Source organism: Oryctolagus cuniculus, chromosome 10, assembly GCF_964237555.1.
Source record: "Oryctolagus cuniculus chromosome 10, mOryCun1.1, whole genome shotgun sequence".
NCBI lineage: Eukaryota > Metazoa > Chordata > Mammalia > Lagomorpha > Leporidae > Oryctolagus > Oryctolagus cuniculus.
The window spans coordinates 103,422,872-103,448,875 of NC_091441.1; the positions used below are offsets into that span (position 1 = coordinate 103,422,872).

The 26,004-nt window shown below is 44.4% G+C and overlaps 1 protein-coding gene across 2 annotated transcripts in view; it reads left to right on the forward strand.

Moving 5' to 3' along the window:
• Nucleotides 1-26,004, forward strand: part of SACM1L (SAC1 like phosphatidylinositide phosphatase) — a 68,853-nt gene that overhangs the window by 33,390 nt on the left and 9,459 nt on the right. For both annotated transcript variants that reach the window (XM_008260486.4, XM_051851703.2), the window contains 7 exons: nucleotides 544-577; nucleotides 5,539-5,640; nucleotides 8,994-9,079; nucleotides 9,841-9,927; nucleotides 11,055-11,123; nucleotides 15,000-15,079; nucleotides 23,232-23,330. In XM_008260486.4, the coding sequence (XP_008258708.1) occupies nucleotides 544-577; nucleotides 5,539-5,640; nucleotides 8,994-9,079; nucleotides 9,841-9,927; nucleotides 11,055-11,123; nucleotides 15,000-15,079; nucleotides 23,232-23,330 (557 nt within the window). The remainder of the gene's footprint in view (nucleotides 1-543; nucleotides 578-5,538; nucleotides 5,641-8,993; nucleotides 9,080-9,840; nucleotides 9,928-11,054; nucleotides 11,124-14,999; nucleotides 15,080-23,231; nucleotides 23,331-26,004) is intronic.

Consider the following 26,004-nt stretch of genomic DNA (forward strand, 5'->3'; position numbering starts at 1 on the left):
GGGCCAGGGCTAGGACCCCAGACAACTGGGGCTCTGCATGTGTCTTCCTGGGGCTGTGGCTTCCGTCAGCGACCTGGGAGAGATGTGTGCAGTGTCCCTGCCTCTGTCCTCTCTTTAGCCAAATGAAGGCTGCGGAGGGAGGCCCTGCTAAGGAGATATAGATTAATCAACCAACAGAGGTCGATTTGTGTAATTGGTTTATTTCTTGTCGTTTGCTTTTTTTGGGGTGGGGAGTAGTTTGAGTTGCATACACTCAGCTTGGAATATCTTTTCCCGAGAGGGGTGGAGTTGTTACAGGAGGACTGCTAAGAGGGGGAGTAAGCATTCTGCAGCTTCGTGTAGGTTTATTAGTGTCCCCAGTCTGTGGGTATTCAAGCCTACACACTTGTCATGCATATTAAATGTCACATAACAGAAAGTTCTTTAAAACTAAAATTTACCTGTAGCCTACTGCCTTGTTTATATCTTACTTTCTTATTTAATGATCTATTTATTTACTTATTTTTAAAGTGTATTGATTCTAAGTGTACATCTTTATTTCAGGTCCATCGGTTTGCTCTTCCAGTTTTACATGGCTGTATCCTTATATAACAGTATTCATTAGTTTCTAGCAGTTTCTATTTAAATTTTACTATAAGATTCAGAACAATTTTAAATACTACATAAGAACAATATTTCAGAAAGTTGTTAAGAAAAACAAGCTTATTGACATAAAATGTTAGAATACTGATTTAAATGACCATATTTTTCATAGAGAATGAACTCTTCAGACTAAATTATTCTCTGCTTAAGATTTCTGGTGCTGGTGGTTTAAAGAGAAGGGATGTGTGTACTGTATTTGACTTTCTTTGATGTTATCTTGTATCAGTAAATTAGAATTATTTGAACTTGTCTGTCATGAAATAATCTTTCCTTAGTGATTACAAAAGTTAGACTCAGAAACTACATTGATCAGCAACTTAGGAGAAGTACAATTAAATTTTTTGTTATTTTAAATAGCAGAAAAGTGAAAATAGAGTACAAAAAACAGTGCTTGGGGAAAATCGTAGTGCAAATGCAAAAAAGCATAATATTTGTCTAATTATCAGTTCCTTTAAAAAAATCTCTTTGTCCGAGACAGCGTAATGGAAAGGGAGCAAGGTGAGCTGGTTCTTGAGTGTGCTGGTGCCAGCTGTCATCAGCACTGTGTGCTGCAGCAACCCGGGTGGCATCTTGTTAATCAGGTGCCCCCTCAGTAATCTCCGATGCACAGTTGTGATGTATTCATTTATACGCTTTCATCAAATTATTAACAATAATGGAGGAAATGTTTTCCACACTGGAGGAATAAAAATCAGAAAATAGCACTTATTTAGTCTGTTTTCCTGTTTGCTTTTCTTCCCTCCCTAAAGCTTTCTAAGTTTTCCTAAGGATAAAATAAGAACAGACAGCTGTAGGAGTGCCCCAAGGCATTTGGGCCAACTGTGTGTGTGTGTGTGTGTGTTTGTGTGTTTGTGTGTGTGTGTTTTATAAAGGAGGTTGTAAATGGAGAAATAGAGATTATAGAGCTGCTTTTTTTAAAAAATGTAATTTATTTGAAAGAGTTAGGAGGAGAAAAATTCTGTCTGCTCGTTTACTCCCGGGTGGCTGCAACAGTTGGGCTTCTGTTTGCTGGTGATTTTTAGACACAGTTTGCCTAGTTAGCCTTAAATTTAAAGCCGTAATGAGCTTTTGTTTAATGCATTTTATTGACTAAAAATGCTCTCCCACGTTTCACACACACACACACATGGGCGTACACATAGGGAGAGAGACAGAGAGAGAGAGCGAGTGAGCGAGCAGCAAGTACTAAAGGCCAAGGCAGGAGCTCAGTGACTGGAACAGAGTGTGTGGAAGAGGAAAAATGGGAGCTGTGTTCATAGCAGTAACTGGACCCAGGTTACTCAGGTCCTTATAGGCCACAAGAAGAACTGTAACTTTTACTTTAATGAGAAGCTGTTGGGAGAATTTGCGAAGAGGATTGACTGCATTCTGACTGTAGCGTCGAGAATAGGCCAAAGGCCAGCAAGGATGGATACAAGCAACAGGAGGGGTCACAGTCGTTCAGGTGAGAGATGAGATTTTCTGAGACTGGGGTGGTTGCAGTAACGGTGGTGAGAAATATCCAGGTTCTAGATCCCTTTTGAAGACCAAACTAAGAGGATTTTCTGATTGATTATATGTGGAGTATGAAAGAGCAAAGTTCACTTGAGTGTGACTCTAAGTTTCCTGGCCAGAGTAAGTGGAAGGAAGCTATTCACTGAGATGGGGAAGGAGTCTGGAAGTGGAAGGGAAGCAGAAACATATCTGGAATTTTATTTGGACATGTTAAGCTTGAGATTTTTTGTAGATTTCCAAATAAGGATATCAAAGGCAGTTGGATAAAAGAGACTGGAGTTAGGGAAGAAGTCTGTGCTGGAGACATAAATTTAAGAGGTCTCAAGAGTACAGATGACATTGAAAGCCATGAAGCTAGATGAGGTCATCCAGGAAGTAGTGTTTGTAGATAAGAGAAAAGGTCTGGAGAGAGAGCTCGTGCGATGACCTGAATCTGAGAAAATGGTAGAGCCGTGGACTGCAGGCCTCAGTGAGGGTGCAGGGTTTCTAAAGTGAGGGATCTGAAGTGAGTGAGCCAAAGGGGCAGGTTATAGGGTTATGCCAAGATCTAGAAGATGGAGAAATGAAGATGAACCAGTAAAGGCCAATAAGGAAGGGAAAGACCAACTAAATGAGAGGAATGTTCCAGAAGCAAGTGAAGATCAGGTGTCCAAGAGGCAGGTATGACCAGCTGCCATAATGCTGATTGGTTCAACATGATGACTTTGAGGAAGGAGATGAGGTGCCTGGAAATGCTGAGATAGGTTTTGGAGAAGGGGGAATTGGTGGAGGTTCACGCAGGTGTGATATCCATGAGTGTGAGGGGACCTGGGGATCTGTGCACAGGTAGAGGCCAGGTAAAGCTCTCATCCACCATCATGGGTGGAAAGCAGATGTGTGGGTGTGGGCACTGGTGGCTGTCCATGTGTGCTAGAAGCCTGTGGAGAGCTTAACCTTTGCACAGTGAAATATCAGGAAGTGATGTCTCGGACTGGAAGGGTGGTGAAGTGTTAGAGGTTGAGGACAGTGTGGGAGTGGATTGCCCTGGGAGTGACTCATTGATAGAAGACTAGAAGTAAATACATTCACATTGTTAAGTTATCTCAAAGTGATGTGACTCAGCCTCTGTGTTTTCCTCTTGGTCCCTCTGTGCTTTCTGGGTTGTCTAACACCCCCCCCCCCCTTATAGCCAGAGAAAATGATTCATTAAGCAGTCAGTCATATCCTCTGCTAGATTTAGCTTTAAGAGCAGGCTCATCTCTTACTCATCTTTGTGCTCTGACTCAACATGGGTAATTTGGGTGAGAAAATGAATAAATACTGCCTTGGAATCTTCCCTAGTGATGTGGGTTTCAAAGGAGAGTGTATTGGGAGCACACAGGAGCCATTATTAAGTCGGATAGTGCCAGCTCACAGAGGGTTGAGTCACGCGCAGCTCATCTTGCGTCATTCGTCACTGTTGTGAAGATTACTCAGCATTCCCTTGAGAATTTGCCAGCACTTCTGTACATCAACCAATATTTGCATGGCAGGAGGTATTTATAGAAATATTCACAGCTCCATGTTAGAGCACAGCCATGAACATCACAAGTTCTGTCAACAAAAGAATCAGGGTTTTATTTGTGTAAAATTCTTAGAAGTTGCACACAGCACTGACGGAGGAGTGAACTTGGTCTTCATGCAGTGTAAGGATGAATCTTAGGAACTTTTAGAGGAAAAAAGGTAGTTGCATTTTTATAAAACTTGGAAGCAGTTGGGTGTTTATCAGTCATGGTTCCACATGTTGAAATTGAAAAGGAAAATGGAAATAGTTGGAAAGACAGTTGAATAGACTGAGGAAGGAACAGATAACTAGATTCAGGGTTTGGCATTGTTCTCGAGTTGGGTTGAGGATGCACAGATACTTAATTTATTATGCTGTTATGCTTTATAGTGGATCAAACTGTATTTAAAAATGCTACATGTGGGAAATACCATAGGGAAAATTCAGTAACGGAAAAAGGGGAGGCTATTGAAGGCATACAACAAACCTGTCCTCCTATCATAACCCTCACCAATCTGGTAACACATTAAAAAAGCAGGCAATGTCAAGTGCTAGTAATCCTAATTCAATCTGGCGTTTCCTCGTAAGATCAGAAGATGAGTATATTCTGTCACCCAGCAGTACTGTGCCTTAGAGCCATTTCCATTGGTTCAAACACGGAGACATTTTTTGCAACACTGTTCATCATTCCAAAAACTGGAAACACTGCACATGTTATTGAACAGAATGGATAAGTGAACTATAGGATCTTCATACAGTGGAAAGCTGGATAGTTGAAGTGGATGAGCCTCATGTCTGTGAACAAATAAAATGAGTCAAAAGAATACATACAGAATAATTCCTTTTATGTAAAAGAGTCCAACATTGTTCAGGCCAGTCCGTTACTCTGGCCAGGATGGAAAGGCAAGCAAGGGAATGGTGACCCGAGTGGCTCTTGGTACCTCTTGGAGGGCGGTGATGGAGCCTGGTAGGAAGGACTCCGGATGCTTGGGAGATGCTGGTGGGTGCACGGGGGGTGGGGGGTTGTGCGTGACATAGTTATTATAATCAGGTGTGTTTCACAGAAAACCTGCTGCTGCTTCAGCCATTTTTAAGTGTATAGTTCAGTGGTGTTAATGACATTCACAGTGGTGCAGTCAGCATTGCTACTTTTAAAAGGCTTCCATCACCCCACTCAGAAATTCTGTACCCATCAGGCAGCAACTCTGCATATACAGATGTTTTTGAAAATATTTGTATACGTGATGCATTTTTCTACTTAGGACATCCTAAAGTGAAAGCAGTATTTAGGGTAACGGCTGGTGTGAGTTTCAGAGGCTTCTGCAACCCTTTAAATTGGGAGTGAGGTGGAAAGGTCAGCCCTTAGACTTTCCATGTCTGAAGACCCCATAGGGGCTTCAGGAGTTCATGGAAAATGCATACTGTGAGGAAAACTGCATGGATTTCCCAGATTTTTTTATACCAAAATAAGCTTGACTTCTAATTGAGTTTTTCATCAATTTTTCGGTGTACCCTGGACTGTGACACTGTTACTGAATGGTAATCAGTATCATATAACATATACTGTTACTTGTATTTAAGGAAACTATATTTTAAGAAAAGCTTTTAGGAGATGCCATTTTTCATGTTTAGGTTCATTTTTTTCTAGTTTCAAAGGAAAAGTAGAGCTAAAATTTTAGGTGATTTTTGGTGACTTGACAAAACTTGAGTATCGAAGATGACAGTTCTAAAGGCATATAAATATTCATGAAGGAACAAAAGGATTTGTATATTCTCCATTCTCGTTAAAGATAGTTCATTCCTGTTAGGGTAAATAGAGTCACGTTGAATCTGTAAGTAGCACATATGATTTCTATGTAATATTTTTCTTAATAGTTAAGTTATTACTATGCGTTCGTGTTCTATTAATGGAAAATACTTTGATTGGATTCTCATCTCGAGGAGGAGTTGTTTCAGAGCTGGTGTGCGCTATTATGTGAGAGGTGAGATTAATTTTTTCAGCACGACTCAGTACCGGGCTTTACCTGACAATAACGTTTTGTCTTACAGCAGCGTGAATAATGTGTTTCGTTCTCATTACCGTCTAATAGCTTCACTAAGTAGTTATGTCCTGTTTCGTAGTAGTAATCACGTAGGTCTCCTGTGCTTTATTCCAGCTACTGTAGGCTGCTGCTCACTGCTCTAAGAGGAATGGTGTATTTGTTGAATGCCTGACAGCACAGCTGAACTCTGTAAATTTCAGTAACCTAAACTCATATCAAGAAGTGTTTTCTTTAAATATTGTTGGTTTCGTTGTATGCATAGAGCTAGACCTCAAATTTTATGCCTTCCACCCTTCTAGAAACTGCTCATTCTCTAAGTTCTATACTACGTACATGCTCATTTGTTCAAGCCAAGCTTTGAAAATTTGAAAAGTTGGCTTTCATTTCAAATGGAGTTTCTCCTTTGTTTTTTCTTCTTTAAACCACAATGTATCAGAATAAAGTCCCTGTTGCAGAGTTTATATTGATTTATCTCTCTCATTATAGATGAGAGTAGAGCTAGCACCTTCTTTGTAAGTAGATTTTCTTGAATGGAAACAGATTTTGTAATTAAAAATTTTACATAGGCAATGTATTTGCATATTTCAGATAACAAGAAGAGTAAATAGAAGCACATTTCCTGTTTCCAGCCTCACCTACTTGGTTCTTCCCCTCCCACCAGCGGATCAGATGCTAGTTTCTTGTCCGTCCTTCTGCATAATGTTTGTTAATACAGGTGGACGTGCTTCTCCTTTTGTAGACAAGGTTATATCTTATGCACCTTGGTTTCTTTTTTTTAATTTAGTATAACTTGAAAATCTTTTCATAAATATATTGAGGCCTCCTCGCCCTCAAGTGCATATTGCTCCTTGTGAAGGAAAACAAGCATAGCCCATGACTCTGACAGTAATCTGAAAGAGTGCTGAGAAGTTCTGTCATTGCTGATGTGGCTCGATAATGTTGTCCCCTCCTGGTAATACATTAAGAAAAACAATACACACCTCCACGTGTTATTTTTTTTTTTTTTTTTTTGACAGGCAGAGTGGACAGTGAGAGAGAGAGACAGAGAGAAAGGTCTTCCTTTTGCCGTTGGTTCACCCTCCAATGGCCGCCGCTGCAGCCGGCGCACCGCGCTGATCCTGGCAGGAGCCAGGAGCCAGGTGCTTTTCCTGGTCTCCCATGGGGTGCAGGGCCCAAGCACCTGGGCCATCCTCCACTGCACTCCCTGGCCATCGCAGAGAGCTGGCCTGGAAGAGGGGCGACCGGGACAGAATCCGGCGCCCCAACCGGGACTAGAACCCGGTGTGCCGGCGCCGCAAGGTGGAGGATTAGCCTATTGAGCCACGGCGCCGGCCAACACCTCCACGTGTTATATTTGAGAAACAGGTCAAATGGGAAGGACACTCAGAAATAGAAGGCCCGCATTGTGGCATAGTGGATTAAGCCACCACCTGTGATGACAGAATCTCCTGTGGCTGCTGGTTGAGTCTGCTCCACTTCCAATCCAGCTCCCTGCTAATGTGCCTAGGAAAGCAGCAGAGCATGGCCCAAGTGCTTGGGCCCCTATATCCAGCTGGGAGACCTACAAAATGAACCAGTGAGTGGAAGATCTCTGTCTCTCCCTCTCTCTTTCAAATAAATAAATGAATCTCTTGTTTTTTAAAGTATTTGGGACAGATAGAAATGTTGATTTCTTTTGATTGGATTCAGTGACTAGCTTGAATGTTATATTTACTTTACTTTTCTTATTAAAATAGGTTAAGTTCAGGTATATAATGGAGTTCTTCAGGGTTACGAACAGTTTTTGTTTTGATTTTGATAATGAAAATCAAAATAAGCATCTGCCAGAAACCATTTGCATTATTAAAACTAAATACTGCTAATGGAATGGGCCACATTTGCATTTAATATTGTTAGTACTGAATCTGACCTGCTAAATTGATTGCTTATTTTTAAAGATTGATTTCTTTGAAGGGTAATGTGACAAGAAGAGACAGCTTCCATCCGTTGGTTTACTCCCCACATGCCCACAACAGCTGGGACTAGGCCAGACTGAAGAAAGGAGCCTAGAACTCCATCTGTGTCTCCCATGTGGGTTTCAGGATCTTCGCTGCTTTCCCTGGCACATTTGCAAGGATCTGGATCAGAAGTGAGCAGCCAGAACTTGAACAGACACTCAAATGGGATGCTGGCCAGGCAGGCAGCAGCTTACCCGCTGCGCCATGCCAATCTGAAATTGGTAGTCTTAACTTTGAAAATAGTGTTTTCTTTTAAGGCTGGCTTCTTTTTTTTTTTTTTTTTTTTTTTTTTTGACAGGCAAAGTGGACAGTGAGAGAGAGAGAGAGAGAGAAAAAGGTCTTCCTTTTCCGTTGGTTCACCCCTCAATGGCCGCTGCGGCCAGCGCACTGCGTCCGGCGCTCCGCGCTGATCCGAAGCCAGGACTCAGGTGCTTCTCCTGGTCTCCCATGGGGTGCAGGAACCCAAGCACTTGGACCATCCTCAACTGCCCTCCCGGGCCACAGCAGAGAGCTGGACTGGAAGAGGAGCAACCGGGACAGAATCTGGCACCCCGACTGGGACTAGAACCCGGGGTGCCGGTGCCGCAGGTGGAGGATTAGCCTATTGAGCCGCGGCGCCGGCCTAAAGCTAGCTTTTTAAAAGATTTATTTATTTATTTGAAAGGCAGAGTTAACAGAGAGACAAAGGCAGAGAGAATGACAGAGAGGTCTCCCATCTGCTGGTTCTCTTCCCAAACGGCTGCAAAGGCCGAACTCTCCCACGTGGGTGCAGGGGCCCAAGGACCTGGGCCATCTTTGACTGTTTCCCCAGGCCGTAGCAGAGAGTTGGATTGGAAGTGGAGCAGGCAGCACTTGAACCAGAGCCCATATGGGACGTTGGCACTACAGGCGGCAGCTTCACCCTCTACACCACAGCGCTGGTCTCTGAAATAGTATTTTTTTTTTTTTAATATAATCTGTGGACATGCTCTCAAAGGGTCTTGGAGAGTTTTGTTTTTTTAAAACATAGGTCAAGTTTGAGAAACACTGTTTTTGAGGAATTTTTATGCGTAAGTATATGTTAAATAATAACCAACTTTATCTGTTTATTAATAGGTCTTTACTTCCTTTTAAATGTACTTAGAGTGAGCTTCTATTCATTTTCTGGTGATGGATTGTGCCTTTGTTTGGAGTTTAGTTTTACAAGTACTTTTCTACTACTTTGAACTTGTTTAATTCTTTCCAAGTTAACCTGCAAATGTGTTTTTCTGATGTTTCTTATGTACTCAATATGTTTCCTAATTACTTTTAATTTAGGAATTGATTCTGAAGGCCACGCAGCTAACTTTGTAGAAACAGAACAGATTGTGCACTACAATGGGAGCAGGGCTTCGTTTGTGCAGGCAAGTGAACCTGTCTGTCAAGCAGCTGGCGAGCTGGCCTGTTCTGCTTGGACTGTGATTTTCTGTCCTGTTGGGATTTGCCGCTTCTTCCTTCTCCTTTTTTATAAAAGAGTATTTTTGCCTACAGTGTGGAAAACCTTCACCCAAAAAGAGTGTTTTCTGTTGATCTCATGCTGATCTGCTGACATTTCTTACCCTAAAGCCCTAAAGGAAGAGTGGGTGGGATAGGAGGTGTGGGGGTTAGGGCCTATCTGTTGAGCCCTTTTGACGGAGGGTGTTGGTGGCATGTGATTGACGTTAACCTGCCGTGTTCATTCCTGTGAGAGCATTGCTGCCCTGTTGGCTCCTGGTGGAGCGTGGATCCTTGCTGCTCCAGAGCGTTAGAGCTGAACACATTCGTAACCTTGATAAACATAAGCATTTCAGAATGAATGAAGTAGTTTCCTAATATCTTCATAATGCCAAGTTATATCATAGATGTTAACTTGTTAACTTTTACTTGCGGATAAATTGATTTATTTTAGAATTTAGAGGAGATGTAGAACTGACACACAAGTGCTGTGTTAATTAAACCACAGAATGAAAAGTTCTGAGTGTATTCCCAAAGTAGGAACTTTAGGAGCAGGTACACATGAACTTCTTTCCAAATTGGTAGGTCGCTTTATTTTTTCCTTTGCAAAGTCATGTGTGTATCACCCCAGTAATAATTAAGTTCAGAAAAAGAAGTTCGTGTTTCTTTTCACATTTCTCTTCTTTTTTAGACTCGAGGATCAATACCTGTTTTCTGGTCCCAAAGACCAAACCTGAAGTACAAACCAATTCCACAGATCAACAAAGTAGCAAATCACGTGGGTACCCATGCTTTGTTCACCGAGTGAAAGTGCAAGTGCAGTCGTGTTTTAAATTGCCTGCAGCCCTGGATGCACTTCCCGTAGTCAGACTGGACATCGCTGAGGCCTTTTTCCTTGTTGCTGGTGCACATTGACCCTCTAACGCAGGGGTGGGGAGTGACTGACACAGGGTGGCCCTCTAATGCAGTGGTGGGGAGTGACTGACACAGGGTGACCCTCTAAAGCAGGGGTGGGGAGTGACTGACACAGGGTGACCCTCTAAAGCAGGGGTGGGGAGTGACTGACACAGGGGCTGTGTAAAACCTGCAGAATCGTCTGGTCTGGTCCTGCCAAGATGACTGCAAGCAGGACTTGAAATTCAACACAACTATAGCAGGCTATTTTTTTTTTTTTTTTAAGATTTATTTGAAAGGCAGAGTGACAGACAGAGGTATCTTCCATCCATCTGCTAGTTCACTCTCCAGATGTCCACAACAGCTGGGGCTGGGCAGGGCTGAAGCAAGGAGTTTCACCCTGGTCTCCCATTTGGGTCCAGGGGCCCAAGCACTTGGGCCATCTTCCCCTGCTTTCCCAGGCACAGTAACATGAGTTGGATTGGAAGTGGAACAGTTGGGACTTGAACCAGTGCTTATATGGGATGCCAATGTCACAGGCGTTGGCTTTACCTGCTGTGGTATAACACCAGCCCTAGAAAGCACATTTTTGAGTTTGTGATTTTGTATGGCCACAGATGATGTTATAAATATCCAAGTGGTACTTGGTAGAAGAAAAGTTCCCCACCCCTGCAAGGGTGCATGGATGGCATGTTAGAGATGTGGAAGAACAGCCTGATTGGATAGTATGGCAAACATGGATTTGAGAAATCTCAGTAAGGTTTGAAACTTTGTGCTGCTTAAAGTGCTAATATTCTACTGAGGTTACACTCTTAATTAAATTGGTAGTACATGGGTCGGAGTACAGTGGGTCTAATTATCATGTGGTGTTTAGAATAACTACGAGTCATGATCCCCATCCTGCCATCATTCTCTTGAATATAGAAATAGGGCAGTTAAGGAGGCACTTTAAAGAAATTTTATAAATATTCCTATAATGTGATCAGTATTTATGTTTTTTTGCTCCTCTAGATGGATGGTTTCCAAAGGCATTTTGACTCACAAGTAATTATTTATGGGAAACAAGTCATAATAAATCTGGTATGTTTTCTTCATGTTTCTTGGGAGAAAAATTTTATTTTTCACAAAACCGTATTTTATTTCAGTTATTTTTAAATGTGCAGTTCAGTGGTATTAAGTATTTTCCTAAGGTATCCAAATCGGTACTGTCCAGTTCTACAAATTTTCATATTAAACTGAAACTTTGTATCCATTAAGCAGTGACTTCTCACTCTGTAACCAGTCCCTATTAATTTTTTTCGGTATTTGTTTATTTGAAAAGCAGAGTGACAGAGAGATGATTCATTCCCAAAATGTCCAGAACAGCCAGACCAAGTGATTTTTATTTATATTTGAGCATTCCTGAGTACTTTTTTTTTTTTTTTTTTTTTTTTTTTTTTGGTAAACATTCACTTATTTACTTGAAAGTCCAAGTTAGAGAGAGGGAAGGACAGAAGAGAGATCTTCGACCTACTCGTATACTCTCCAGATGGCTGCAACGGCCAGCACTGGGCCAGGCCAAAGCTAGAGTCAGGAGCTTCATCCAGGTCTCCTACATAGCTGGCAGGGGCCCAAACACTTGGGCCATCTTCTGCTTTTCTCAGGTCATCAGCAGAGAGCCGGATTGGAAGTAGAGCAGCCAGGACTTGAACCAGTGCCCATATGGAATGCCACCGGTGTTGAAGGTGGCAGCTTAATCCACAGTGCCACAACACTAGCCCTTCTTTTTCTTTAATTTTTGTTTGTTTTGTTTAGAAAGGTGGAGTTACAGAAAAGAAGAGACAGAAAAAGATCTTCATCTGCTGGTTCACTCCACAATTGGCCACAGTGGCCAAGGCTAGGCCAGTCGAAAGCTGGGAACCTGGGAGTCTATCTGGGTTTCCCACATGGGAGCACTTGGGCCCTCTTCCACTGCTTTCCAAGGCACATGAGCAGGGAGCTGAATTGAAAGTTGAACAGTCAGCCGGCGCCGCGGCTCACTGGGCTAATCCTTCTCCTGTGGCGCCGACACACCGGGTTCTATTCCCGGTTGGGGTGCCAGATTCTTTCCTGGTTGCCCCTCTTCCAGGCCAGCTCTCTGCTGTGACCTGGGAGTGCAGTGGAGGATGGCCCAAGTGCTTGGGCCCTGCACCCGCATGGGAGACCAGGAGAAGCACCTGGCTCCTGGCTTCGCCGCGGCCATTGGAAGGTGAACCAACGGCAAAAGGAAGACCTTTCTCTCTCTCTGTCTCTCTCTCTCACTGTCTACTCTGCCTGTCAAAAAAAAAAAAAAAATTGAGCAGTCAGCATCTTACAGGATGCTGGCATCGCAGTTGGAAGCTTGATCTGCTGTGCCACAGTGTTGGTCCCCTGAGTATTCCTTGTGGTTTTACTATAATGGAATTGTTTTCCTTTATGAGTTTTCCATTGTTAGCATTTGGAAATGCAGTTGCGTACTATGTGTTGATTTTGTGTGTCGTAAGTGTACTTCACCTATTAGCTCTAACAGCACTTCTGTGGAAATTATAGAGTTTTCTCTATTGAAGACACGTCATTTGTGAACAGGAATAATGTCACTGCTTCTGTTCCAGTGTGGATCCCTCTTATTTCTCCCTCTTCCCTGATCGCTCTAGCTACATCTTCTGATGCTGTGCTGGTTAGAGGTAGTGAAAGGGCACTGCTCTGTAGTCGTCTTGCAGTGTCTAGTTCTGTTAGCAGCTCTTCTTCTCCCCATAGAAGAGAACAGGAAGCGCCCCCTCCTCTTCAGTTTTTTCGGAGAGTTGAGGGAGCAGTGGTGTTTGTCCTTTAAACTTTAGATAAAATTTGTTAGTGAAGCTGTGTGGTCCAGGGCTTTCCATTGCTGATTGAGTCTCCTTCGTAGTTATTGATCTGTTTGGTTTTGCTATTTTTCATAATTGAGTTTTGGTATAGATTTTGTCTTTCTAGGAATTTGTTTTTATCTAGGAAATTCAGTTTGTTGGTGTGCAAGTGTTTCTAGTATTCTCTTAGAATCATTTTTATTTCCCAAAAATTGTTCATAATATCCTCACTATCATTACTGATGCTAGTAATTTGAGTTTTCCTTCTTGGTCGTTCTAGATATCATGTAAGTCCAGTTTTTGGATTTTTTCAAAGGACTGACTTTATTTTCATTGATGTTCTCTGTTGTTCTGTTGTCTATTTTCCTTATCTCTGCTCAATTTTTTTTTCATTTCCTTCCTTCTACTAGCTTTAGCTTGTTTCTTCTTTTTCTAGTTCTTAAGATGTAAAGTTAGGTTATTTGAGATTTTCTTTTTTAATGTATGTTTTAACATAAATTTGCGTCTTAATACTGCTTTACTTTGACATACTATAGTTCATTTGTCTAAAATATTTTCTGATTTTGTGATTTTTTTCCTTTGATTATTTAAGAACATGTTTGATTTCCACATATTTGTGACATTTTTAATTTTTATTTTTGCATCTGTTATTGATACCTAGCTTCTTCCTGTTGTGATCAGAAAATACATTTTAGGCCGGCGCCACGGCTCACTAGGCTAATCCTCCGCCTAGCGGCGCCGGCACACCGGGTTCTAGTCCCGGTCGGGGCGCCGGATTCTGTCCCGGTTGCTCCTCTTCCAGGCCAGCTCTCTGCTGTGGCCAGGGAGTGCAGTGGAGGATGGCCCAGGTGCTTGGGCCCTGCACCCCATGGGAGACCAGGAAAAGCACCTGGCTCCTGGCTCCTGCCATCGGATCAGCGTGGTGCGCCGGCCGCGGCAGCCATTGGAGGGTGAACCAACGGCAAAGGAAGACCTTTCTCTCTGTCTCTCTCTCTCACTGTCCACTCTGCCTGTCAAAAAAAAGAAAATACATTTTAATTTCAGATTTTTTAATGTGTTGAAACTTAGGTTCTAGCCCACAGTATAGTTTGTAGTTTGCTGCTTCTCCCTTCAGTTCTGTCAGTGTTGCTTGATTGTATTTTCAGACTCTGCCAGTTTATTGCATATATGTTGATATTTGTTAAATGTTCTTGGTGATTGGCGCTTTTCTCAATACAATGTTCTTTGTCTCTTATAACATTTTTTTCACCTAGAGTATATTTTATCTGGTACTAGTTTGACTATCCCAGCTCTCTTTATATTACTATTTGCTTAGAATATCTTTTTTCAACCTTTTACTATCAATCTATATGTGTCTATAGGTTCAAAGTGAACATTTTGTAGGTCATACACAGATCATGTCTTTTACCAATCCTTGCAATATTTTTCTCTGGGTTGGAGAGTTAGTCCCTTTACATATAAGCTACTGGTAAGGGAGATTTACTTCTGTTTTGCACTTTGGTCTCTGTGTCTTACAGCATTAATTTCTCGTTTTTTCTTTTCTTTTCTTTCTTTTTTTTTTTTTTTTATGATAGGCAGAGTTAGTGAGAGAGAGACAGAGAGAAAGGTCTTCCTTCCGTTGGTTCACTCTCGGTGTGTGTTGGTTCATAACCTCTTGTAGCTTTTACAAGCAGTGTTCGGTTTTTCCCTTCTGTGTTGGGAGTTACACATGACAGAAATGAGCAGGTTAGGCCTTCAGGTTGGAACAGGTATACACAGTGCAAATAACCAGAGGATCTGCTTCCTCTGGTTCAGTGAGGGGAAAACTGAAAGCCCGGTTACTGACATTTAAGATTTAAGTTTGTTAACACTCTGGGGAGAGGATGGTGAAAAGGTGAGTAAGAATGGCACAGAATTTGCTATGGTTTTGAAGGTGGCGTTTTCTTGCGTGGACACTTGGTTGGTTACTATAAAATTTTGCTATTTTTTCCAGAGCTTCTACAAAGTTCATTCAGATAGCTTCTAGATTTTTTTTTTTAATGTTTCTGTGGAGGAATAACAACTTAAAACTTCTTGTTTTTCCTGCTGTTACTCTCTCACTTAAATAAACTGAAAACTTGGTGTTTTAAATATTTCACAGGTAAACCAGAAGGGCTCAGAGAAGCCGCTTGAGCAAACATTCGCATCGATGGTGTCTTCCTTGGGAAGTGGCATGATCAGGTACCTCTCTAGAAGCCTTTGGCAAGTCTTTCAGGTCAGATGTGCAATTACATGTGTGGGGGGACTTCAAAAAGCTTGTGGAAACATGCAATTAAGAGATAAAAATAAAATGTATAAGCTGTATTTCTTGACATCAGTCAGGTTCAACATACTTTTGTAAGTAATGATGCGAACCTTTTAGTCCATTCCTATCACTTCTGGGCCTTTCGGCTAAGACCAAGTGTAGCCCATTCCTGATGAGCTGAGAGTTCCGGGAATTTAGCCATGTCAATGCAGTCTTCTTGACATTGTTAAATAAAGAATAATGGGTGCTCTTTAAAGATGCTTCAAGATTAGGAAACAAAAAGAAGTCAGAGGGAGCCAAAGCAGGAAGTGGATTTGTACTGAATCCATCAAAACGGTCGCAAAGTGGGCTGCCTTGGCAGGAGACTGTGGTGGAGAAGGGCTCTCAGGGAAGGGTTTCCTGGGAGTCCTGCTAAACCTTGGGCTAGCTTTCTCAAAACACTGGAGTAACAAGCAGATGTCATCATTTTTTAGCCGTCCAGAAAATCAGCAAGCGAACTGCCTTGAACATCTCAGAAAACTGTTGCCATGACCTTGTCCTCGCCCAGTCCTCTTCTGCTTAGCCTGTCGACTTCCAGCTCCTGGTAGCCATGGCTTTGACTTGAGGATCCTACTAGTGAAGCCATGTTTCTTATCTTGATGCAGTTCATCCAAGAAAAGCTTCAGGATCTTACATAAAATTTCCGTGGAGAGCTCTGCTCTTGTCTGCAATGTAGGCCCCCTTGAGCAGCAAATTTGCTTCACTTTTTCAGTCCAAATTGTGTAAATTGAATAAGTTGATCTGTCTAGGTGTTAGCCATTGTTTCTGCTGTTAACTGTCGGTTCTCTTCATTTAGGGCACAAACAAGATTAATTTTTGCCTTGAAAATTCATGTAGATGATTTGCGGTCTCAGGCTTCATCTGCAGCATTGTCTTGTCCCCTCTTAAAATGAGTTACTCATTTGTACTCTGCTTTCTCTGGGGCATTGTCTCCACAAACATTTTGTAAAGCATCACTAATTTCACCATTTTTCTCCTTAAGCCTCACCATAAATTTCATGTATGTTCTTCAGTTTTAGCGGAATTCATGTCTCTCCGATGGGGCTCTCTTTTTTCCCCCTTAATACATATTTATTTGAGAGGCAGAGCGCTCCCTTCTCGTTCACTCCCCAAATGCCTACAGTGGTCCCTGGGGCCAGTGCCGGGAGCAGGAATTCAACCAAGGTCTCCCTGTGGGTAGCAGGGACCCAGCCACAAGAGCCATCCCTGCTGTCTGCATTAGCGGGAGGCTGGAATCGGGCTGGAGGTGGGCTGTGGAACCCAGATTTTCTGATATGGGAAATGAAGTCCTGACTGGCACCTTAACCATTAGGCCAAATGCCTGAGGGGTGCTTTGCAAACTGATGTCTGTCTTAGTGCCTCAAACTCGAGAGTATAACATCAAGTTAGTGGGAGAGTACTTTGGCCCCCAAATTTTTGAAGTGCATACATAATTTCTTATAAATACACATTTTCCATGAACCTTTTGAAGACCAAGTCTTATATACATAACTCACCAGACATACTAAACTTCAACTTGGATTTTTATAGTAGATGAGATTAAAGAATATTTTTTTACTGGCTTGAAATTTTCTCTGACAACATTTTTTTTTAAAGATTTATTTTATTTTAAAGGCAGGGTTACAGAGAAGCAGAGAGAGGGAGGGAGGGAGAGAGGTTTTCCATCCACTGGTTCACTTCCCAAATGGCTGCAATGGCTGGAGCTGTGCCAATCTGGAGCCAGGAGCTTCTTCCCAGTCTCCTGTGTGGTTGCAGGGGCCCAAGGACTTGGGCCATCTTCTACTGCCTTCCCAGGCCATAGCAGAGAGCTGGATCAGAAGTGGAGCAGCTGGGACTTGGACTGGCGCCCATATGGGATGCCAGCACTGCAGGTGGCATCTTTACCTGCTATGCTACAGAACTAGCACCTACACGCAAGTGTTATTTTTTTTATTTTTATTTTTTGACAGGCAGAGTGGACAGTGAGAGAGAGACAGAGAGAGAAAGGTCTTCCTTTGCCGTTGGTTCACCCTCCAATGGCCGCCGCGGCCAGCGCGCTGCAGCCGGCGCACCGCGCTGATCCGATGGCAGGAGCCAGGAGCCGGGGGCTTTTCCTGGTCTCCCATGGGGTGCAGGGCCCAAGCACCTGGGCCATCCTCCACTGCACTCCCGGGCCACAGCAGAGAGCTGGCCTGGAAGAGGGGCAACTGGGACAGAATCCGGCGCCCCAACCGGGACTAGAACCCGGTGTGCCGGCGCCGCTAGGCGGAGGATTAACCTAGTGAGCCGCGGCGCCGGCCCTCAAGTGTTCTTAAAAAATAACTTATTGGGGCTGGCGCTGCGGCTCACTAGGCTAATCCTCCGCCTGCGGCGCCGGCACACCGGGTTCTAGTCCCATTCAGGGCACCGGATTCTGTTCTGGTTGCCCCTCTTCCAGGCCAGCTCTCTGCTGTGGCCCGGGAGGGCAGTGGAGGATGGCCCAAGTGCTTGGGCCCTGCACCCCATGGGAGACCAGGAGAAGCACCTGGCTCCTGCCTTCAGATCAGTGTGGTGTGCCGGCCGCGGCGGCCATTGGAGGGTGAACCAACAGCAAAAGGAAAACCTTTCTCTCTGTCTGTCTGTCTCACTGTCCACTCTGCCTGTCAAAAATAAATAAATAAATAAATAACTTACTGGGGCTGGCTGTGGCGCAGAAGGTTAAAGCCCTGGCCTGAAGTGCTGGCATCCCATATGGGTGCTGGTTCTAGTCCTGGCTGCTCCTCTTCTGATCCAGCTCTGCTGTGGCCTGGGAAAGCAGTGGCAGACGGCTCAAATCCTTGGGCCCCTGCACCCTCATGGGAAGCCTGGAAGAAGCTCCTGGCTCCTAGCTTCAGATCGGCACAACTCTGGCTGTTGCAGCCAGTTGGGGAGTGAACCAGCAGATGGAAGACCTCTCTGTCTGTCTCTACCTCTCTCTGTAACTCTGTCTTTCAAATACATAAGTTAACTTTTTTTTTTTTTTAATTGAGAGGCGATAACCTGATGAGTTGCGGTACTCCTGCTGCCTCCCAGTAGGGGCTGCACCAGCAGGATGCTGGAGTCAGGCATGGAGCCAGGTATGAAAACCAGGCACTGGGCTATGGGATGTGAGTGTCTTAACTGACATCCTACCACTAGGCTGAACACCTGCCTCTGTGGTCTGGGTTGAATTTGTCTGACTGAAATCCTCTTGGCTTTGTGCCCCTGTGAGGCTTGTGAACCTCCAGTCATCAGGTCATGATGGGAGTGTCTCGTGGTTGTGCGCTGTGTGCTCAGTGGTCCTCAGCACAAGAGCTGCAGCGGTTCCGCCCGTGCACTTGCGCTGTCCTGCGAGTCACCAGGCAGCAGCCGCAGACCGTGCAGCCTCGGGGGAAGCTGGGCATCCGCACACGGCGGCTGCCCCACGGGAAGGGGCAGAGTGGTGGCTCTGCCCGTGTGGAGCTCTCCGCCGCAGGCAGCTAGGAGGGCAACCGCTGGCCTAGTAGGTGAAAGTGGTCATGCACATTTGGAGAACATCTTTCCTCGGCCCCCCAAAAGTAGTGCTGTTTTATTTGGAGAGAAATTGTTTTAACCTGTAGAAAATTTGAAGCATGCACCAAGATTAATAATACAGTGAATCTCTGGAGAAGGAATTTTAGTGTCTGGTGCAGTTTGAAAGCTCTAGTGAATATAACAGGCGCTCAGTCTACCCACTCTTGCCTCTTCTGCCTGCGGAATCTGCCCCACACACTCCACATGACACAGAAAAGGGATTCCTAAGCAGGATACGACTGAAAATCCTTTGGGCAATGTTCTCAGCTTATGTGTTCAGACATGAAACATCGGAATCTCTGGGTGTGAGGTCCAGCAGGTATCATGTATGTACTTAAAGTTTGTTGGGGCTGGTGCTGTGGTGTAGCAGGTAAAGCCTATATGGGTAAAGGTTGAGTCCTGGCTGCTCCACTTCAGATCCAGCTGCTTGGTAATGTACCTGGAAAAGCAGTGGAAGATGGCCCAAGTCCCTGGGCCCCTGCACCCAGCAGGAAACCCAGGTGAAGCTCCTGGCTTCAGCCTGGCCATTGTGGCCATCTGGGGAGTGAACCATTAGATGGAAGATCTCTTTCTGCCTCTTCCTCTGCCTCTCCTTCTCTGTAACTCTGACTTTCAAATAAGTAAGTAGATCTTTTAAAAAAAAAAAAAAAAGTTTGTTGGCTCCTGTGTACACTCTGGTTAAGATTATCTGTCTACCAGGGTTTCCACAGAGAGGCTTTTTTTTTTTTTTTTTTTTTTTTTTTTTTTTTTTTTTGACAGGCAGAGTGGACAGTGAGAGAGAGAGACAGAGAGAAAGGTCTTCCTTTTCCGTTGGTTCACCCTCCAATGGCCGTCGCGGCCGGCGCACCACGCTGATCCGATGGCAGGAGCCAGGTGCTTCTCCTGGTCTCCCATGGGGTGCAGGGCCCAAGCACTTGGGCCATCCTCCACTGCTCTCCCTGGCCACAGCAGAGAGCTGGCCTGGAAGAGGGGCAACCGGGACAGAATCCGGCACTCCGACTGGGACTAGAACCCGATGTGCTGGCGCTGCAAGGCGGAGGATTAGCCTGTTGAGCCACGGTGCTGGCCACACAGATAGGCTTTGCCTGCAGAGTTCACTTAAGGAATCTGGATTTTTTGAAGCTAACTTTGAGAATTTGAGACATAAATTAGAGCCCAAAATTATGCTCTTTGTTTGGGGAATTTGGAGGCACCTGCTCCCAGAGTGGGAAACCCAGAGTAGCTATCATTTTCCCTTTAAGAGCTCTGAAGATCATCAGACAGAAGATCATAAGAAGTGTATTTAATTTTTTTTACTTAATATATGTATCTAATGGGAAAAAGTGTGTTGACTTACTGAAGCCAAATAATAGATTTGTTTTCTTTAAAATACCTGTTGTAATAATTTGATTTTTAGTTTAGTTTTTCATTTTTAAGATTTATTTATTTGAAAGGTAGAGTTACAGAGAAGGAGACGCAGAGGCAGAGAGAATTCTTCGATCCACTGGTTCACTCCCCAAATGGCCACAGTGGCCAGGGCTTGGCCAGATCGGAGCCAGGAGCTTCTTCCAGGTCTCCTAAATAGGTGCAGGGGCCCAAGCACTTTGTCCATCTTTGGCTGCTTTCCCAGGTGCATTAGCAGGGAGGTGGATGGAAAGTGGAGCAGCCAGGACTAGAACCGGCGCCCATATGAGATGTTGGCACTGCAGGTGGCGGTTTAACCTGATAATGCCACAGCACCAGCGCCGCCCCCACCCCCAGCTTTTTAGTTTCGTAACCGCTTGTTACTAAGAAAATTAAATTGATGAGTTGGTAAATGGCTACAAAGAGAAAAGTCATATGATTGCACGCTTTAAAAAAAAAAATTATTTGAAAGGCAGAGTCACAGAGAGGCACAGAGAGAGAGAGGGAGGTCTTCCATCTTCTGGTTCACTCCCCAGATGGCCACAGTGGCCGGAGCTACACTGATTCAAAGCCAGGAACTTGGAGCATCATTTGGGACTCCAACGTGGGTGTAGGGGCCCAACGACTTGAGCCGTCTGCCACTGCTTTCCCAGGCCATAGCAGAGAGCTGGATCGGAAGTGGAGCATCCAGGACTCGAACCAGCGCCTATATGCCAGCACTGCAGGTGGCAGTTTTACCCACTACGCCACAGTATCAACCCCATGAATGCACTCTTGAGGAGTGATAAGGGAGTATGTTAGTGATAGAAACTTATTTTTGGGGGAACTGGATGAGAAAAAAATGAAATATACGAGGTCATATGTCTTTAAAGATTGCTTCCTAGAATTTGGAAAGAAATAGAACTGCTTGATTATTGGGTTAAGAATAATATATTTAGGCCGGTGCTGCGGCTCACTAAGCTAATCCTCTGCCTGCAGCACTGGCACCCCGGGTTCTAGTCCCTGTTGGGGCGCCGTTTCTGTCCCGGTTGCCCCTCTTCCAGGCCAGCTCTCTGCTGTGGCCCGGGAGTGCAGCGGAGGATGGGCCAAGTGCTTGGGCCCTGCACCCGCCTGGGAGACCAGGAGGAAGCACCTGGCTCCTGGCTTTGGATTGGTGCAGCGCGCCGGCCGCAACAGCCACTTGGGGAATGAACCAACAGAAAAAGGAAGACCTTGGGCCGGCGCCGTGGCTCAATAGGCTAATCCTCCACCTTGCGGCGCTGGCACACTGGGTTCTAGTCCCGGTCGGGGCGCCGGATTCTGTCCCGGTTGCCCCTCTTCCAGGCCAGCTCTCTGCTATGGCCAGGGAGTGCAGTGGAGGATGTCCCAGGTGCTTGGGCCCTGCACCCCATGGGAGACCAGGAAAAGCACCTGGCTCCTGGCTCCTGCCATCGGATCAGCGCGGTGCGCCGGCTGCAGCGGCGGCCATTGGAGGGTGAACCAACGGCAAAGGAAGACCTTTCTCTCTCTGTCTCTCTCTCTCACTGTCGACTCTGCCTGTCAAAAATTAAAAAAAGAAAAAAAAAAAAAAAGAAAAAGGAAGACCTTTCTCTCAGTCTCTCTCTCTCTAACTCTGCCTGTCCAAAAAATAAAAAATAAAAAAAATTTAAAATCACTTATCAAAATACAGATATGTAATTCATGGTTGGAAAATATAAATGTGATTTAGACCAATAATACATGCTTATGAATCCTTGTGCAGTGGAACTTAAGTTCTTTGGTGGGTTCCACCCCCCTTAATTTCCTTTTACTCTGGTAGGAATGTAGAGATGTACTTCCTGAAACATTTTTAGGTGTACAGTGCAGTACTGGCTGTAGGGTACACTGTTGCCAGTAGACGTCTAGATGGTTGATGTTGCTTAACTGAAACTGAGTACCTGCTTCAGTTCTTCAGACGTCCGGTGCCATTGCTTGGGGCAAGAGCATCACCTAAGTAACTGTCGTAGTGCCACTTTTATCAGAGCTGCCTTTGAAAATGCAGCTCGTTGTCTGCTCCTCCACTCCTTGTCTCCCACAGTCACCAGCCTGTCAGTTGGCTGAGCTCTGTCCTGCACTGATTTCTGAGAATACCATTTTCACCTGGGGTGACCTCTGAAGTGGCATGCTCAGGTTATCTGCCAGTTGCCCACACTCTGGATATCCCTTCTCTCAGCTGGGGAGTTTCACGGGAGCGAGACCTCATCTACACTGTGCAGCTGAGGGCTGATGCTTCTCAGTGCCCCTGCCTTATGACCCGTGCTGATCACTGAGCAGAGAGTTGGGCAGACATGGAATAGATGGGTTCTGCATGTATCCCCATGGTGCTCAGGCTCCTGGCACTCTTTCTTCCTCCCTTGACTTTTAGGAATTGGCTCATTTTTTTTCCCCTCTCAAGGAGCAGCTTAAATAGGGAAACTTTTATGTTAAATATCTTAGAACATTTATAATTGTCTCTTAAATACTATATATAATATCTGTATATATTCTGTATGTATATACATATATAGAATATACATACATTTGGTAGACAAATAAGAAAGTTACCTCTGCCGCAGGTGTATGTGATGTATAAATGGTGATAAAGGGCAGCAGGCTTTGTGCTAGGAAGGCCAGTAACTAACCACAGTGCTGACTGTGCTGTCTCTCTGCTTCTCATAACCCCTGGTACACAGCAGACACCCACCAGTCCTCCATGGACTGAGTTAAGGTTGGCCATTTTGAACATACTGGTCAGTTTGAAAAGTGATAAAAAGGAGCTCTGTTCTTTGCACATGAGAATAGAGAATCAACACGAGCTAGATGTTCAGCTGGCTGTGCTTTCACAGAGCACACCTCATCACTGCACTTGAGCCCGCGGCAGTATTTGCCTGGTCTTCTCCTGAGGCCCCCTGAAGATCGTGTGAAGATACGGGGGGGTGTGTGATGATTGTTGGGGTTGTTTTTCTTCTCTGATAGGAAGATGAGAAGGAGCGGGGGTTGTGTAGTGTGGGAAACCATAGTGAAGGAGGTGCCAGTGTTGCTAAGAAGTATGTATGCTTTGATGGGAAAACCAACTATGAAAATATCACTAATAGGAAAATGAGTCATCTCTGATCAGTTTTAAATGTGTTTTTTTGATAGATACATTGCTTTTGATTTCCATAAGGAATGTAAAAATATGAGATGGGATCGACTGAGTATTCTATTGGACCAGGTAGCAGAAATGCAGGACGAATTAAGGTAAGCTCACTTCCTCGTGGTGGCAGGGAGGGTGTGTGTGTACCAGTCACATTCGTTACACGGTACCTGTCACTGTGTCATCAGTGCTTGTCCACACTGCTTTAGTATTTTTCTTGTTTTACTGAAAAGATGAGATTTGATGGTTTGCAAATGCTTCTATATTTTTAAAAAATGACTCAAAGCCAGATATTTTCATATTACAGGGCATCTTTCATTTATAGATCTTCACATAGTTGAACTTGGTTTCCTGCTGTTTCACATTCAGTTGTTTGCACTAACCATGTTGCAGGCATTTGTCATTAGCCTACTTAGTGTGGATAATGATAGTGTTGAGTGGCTTTTGTATCATAACATAGTTCTTACTAAATGTTTTGCTTCACATTGAGCATCTGGTCCATTTCCTTTTCTGCCTGTCATGCAAGGTTGTGCTGCAGTGAATCATTCTGAGTGTGAGAGTGTGTGTGTGTATTCTTCTGTTAAATTGTTAGTTCCCTTCCCACTCTTCAGAGTAGGATTAGTGAAATAAAAGGTCTGAATATCTTAGTGGTCCTTTCACCATTTGTGTGTTACATATTATTTATCATCCGTTTTCTATGAGGTTTTGTCATGAGCATAGCGGGAGCTTGCCCTCCATCGTTGGCCTGTTAGAGGAAACACTGGCTAGGCCTGGCAGTTGATGGGTTCATGCAGTAGTTGCCATTGTACTGGAATATAAGAAACAAGGGGGACTGGTGCCTCAGTCTGTCTCCATTGCCATATAGTCCTCCACAAGGATGGTAGAACATTCACCAGTGACTTGGAGAAGATCCACTGAGACATTTTTGCCTAGGGGACTTTTGGGAAAAGGGAAAGAAATCTGGGCTTTGGAGTCTGACATATCTTAGTTTGAATGTCAGTTTACCTCTTATTAGCCATGTGCCCCATGGGCCAGTTATCTTCTCCATTTGTAAAGTGGAGACATTAACGACCTCATAGACTTATAGTGTGATTTAAGAAGTAAGATTTATAAATTTTTTTAAGATTTACTTTATTTGAAAGAGTTAGGGAGAGACAGATCTTCCGTCTGTTGGTTCACTCCCCAGAGCTTAGTGAGGACAAAGCTAGGAGCCAGGAACTTCATCGAGGTCTCCCACATGGTTGGCAGGGGCTCAGGTACTTGGGCCATTTTCTGCTGCTTTTCCCAAGCGCATTAGCCAGCTGCTGGATCTGAAGTAGAGCAGCCAGGACTCAAGCCAGTGCCTGGATGGCATGCCAGTGGCACAGACAGCGACTTACCCAGTTGGCCAACCGCCAGCCCACATACATGCACTCATGTGCACATTTGTAAATGCCGGTTGTCAACGAGCCCTGCCAATTGTGCATGAGCCCATGTAGAAAAAAATCAGCCACCTTTTTCTAAGCCTTTATTCCTGAGGTCACATTTAGCTATCAGCAAATATGTTGCATTTCCTTCCTCTGTTTGGCCTCTGGGGAATAATCTCCAGTTCTTATTATCTGACCTTCATCACATGCTGTGTTCCATCCACTCGGTACTTTATGTGCATTATGCCTTATCTTGAACCTTGGAACGGCTTGGTGGTGGCACTGTCACCTCCTTTTTGTGGATGAAAAAACTCAGTCCTTGAAAGTAACTTGAAGTTACTAAGATGCTAAGACTGTGCTGCCAGTCTGTGACAACTCTGTGTTGTCAAATTTTTGAGTTTGTAGCATTATCTCAGGAGGTTGTTAGAAATAAGGCAAGCACAGCAACTGGTAACTAGTTGGCTCAGGGCAGACATGTGGGTGATTAAGAGAAGGGAGGCCAGCACCGCGGCTCACTAGGCTAATCCTTCGCCTGTGGCGCCGGCACACCGGGTTCTAGTCCCGTTCGGGGTGCCGGATTCTGTCCCGGTTGCTCCTCTTCCAGGCCAGCTCTCTGCTGTGGCCCGGGAGGGCAGTGGAGGATGGCCCAAGTGCTTGGGCCCTGCACCCCATGGGAGACCAGGAGAAGCACCTGGCTCCTGCCATCAGATCAGTGCGGTGTGCCAGCCGCGGCGGCCATTGGAGGGTGAACCAACGGCAAAAGGAAGACCTTTCTCTCTGTCTGTCTCTCTCACTGTCCACTCTGCCTGTCAAAATAAAATAGAATAAAATAACTTACTGAGGCCGGCTGTGGCACAGCAGGTTAAAGCCCTGGCCTGAAGTGCTGGCATCCCATATGGGTGCTGGTTCTAGTCCCAGCTGCTCCTCTTCTAATCCAGCTCTCTGCTGTGGCCTCAGTCTCTCTCTCACTAACTCTGCCTTTCCAAAAAAAAAAAAAAAAAAAAAAGAGAGGGAAACATTTTTCAAATAATACCCTATTATACTTTACACATTTTATACTATTGGTGTATATCACTTGTTTGAAGAAATAAGAAATGTTTAAAATGTACAGTATCCACCCTCCTGCTTCAGAGATCCTGATTCAGTTCTCAAGGCCGTGAATCTCCGTTTTCAACAAACTCCACAGGGGAGCCTAATACAGATAGTGTAGGCATCATAAAAGGCTAATACAGAAGGGCAAAGTTGGAATAATTATGTCCAAATAAATCTCTTCTGGCCTTCTCTTCTGTAATACTCCCAAATCCTGGTTTCCCTGTCTCTTGGGTGAATCGACTACTCTACTGTTAGAGCTGTGTTTTGCGTAGGGAGCTGT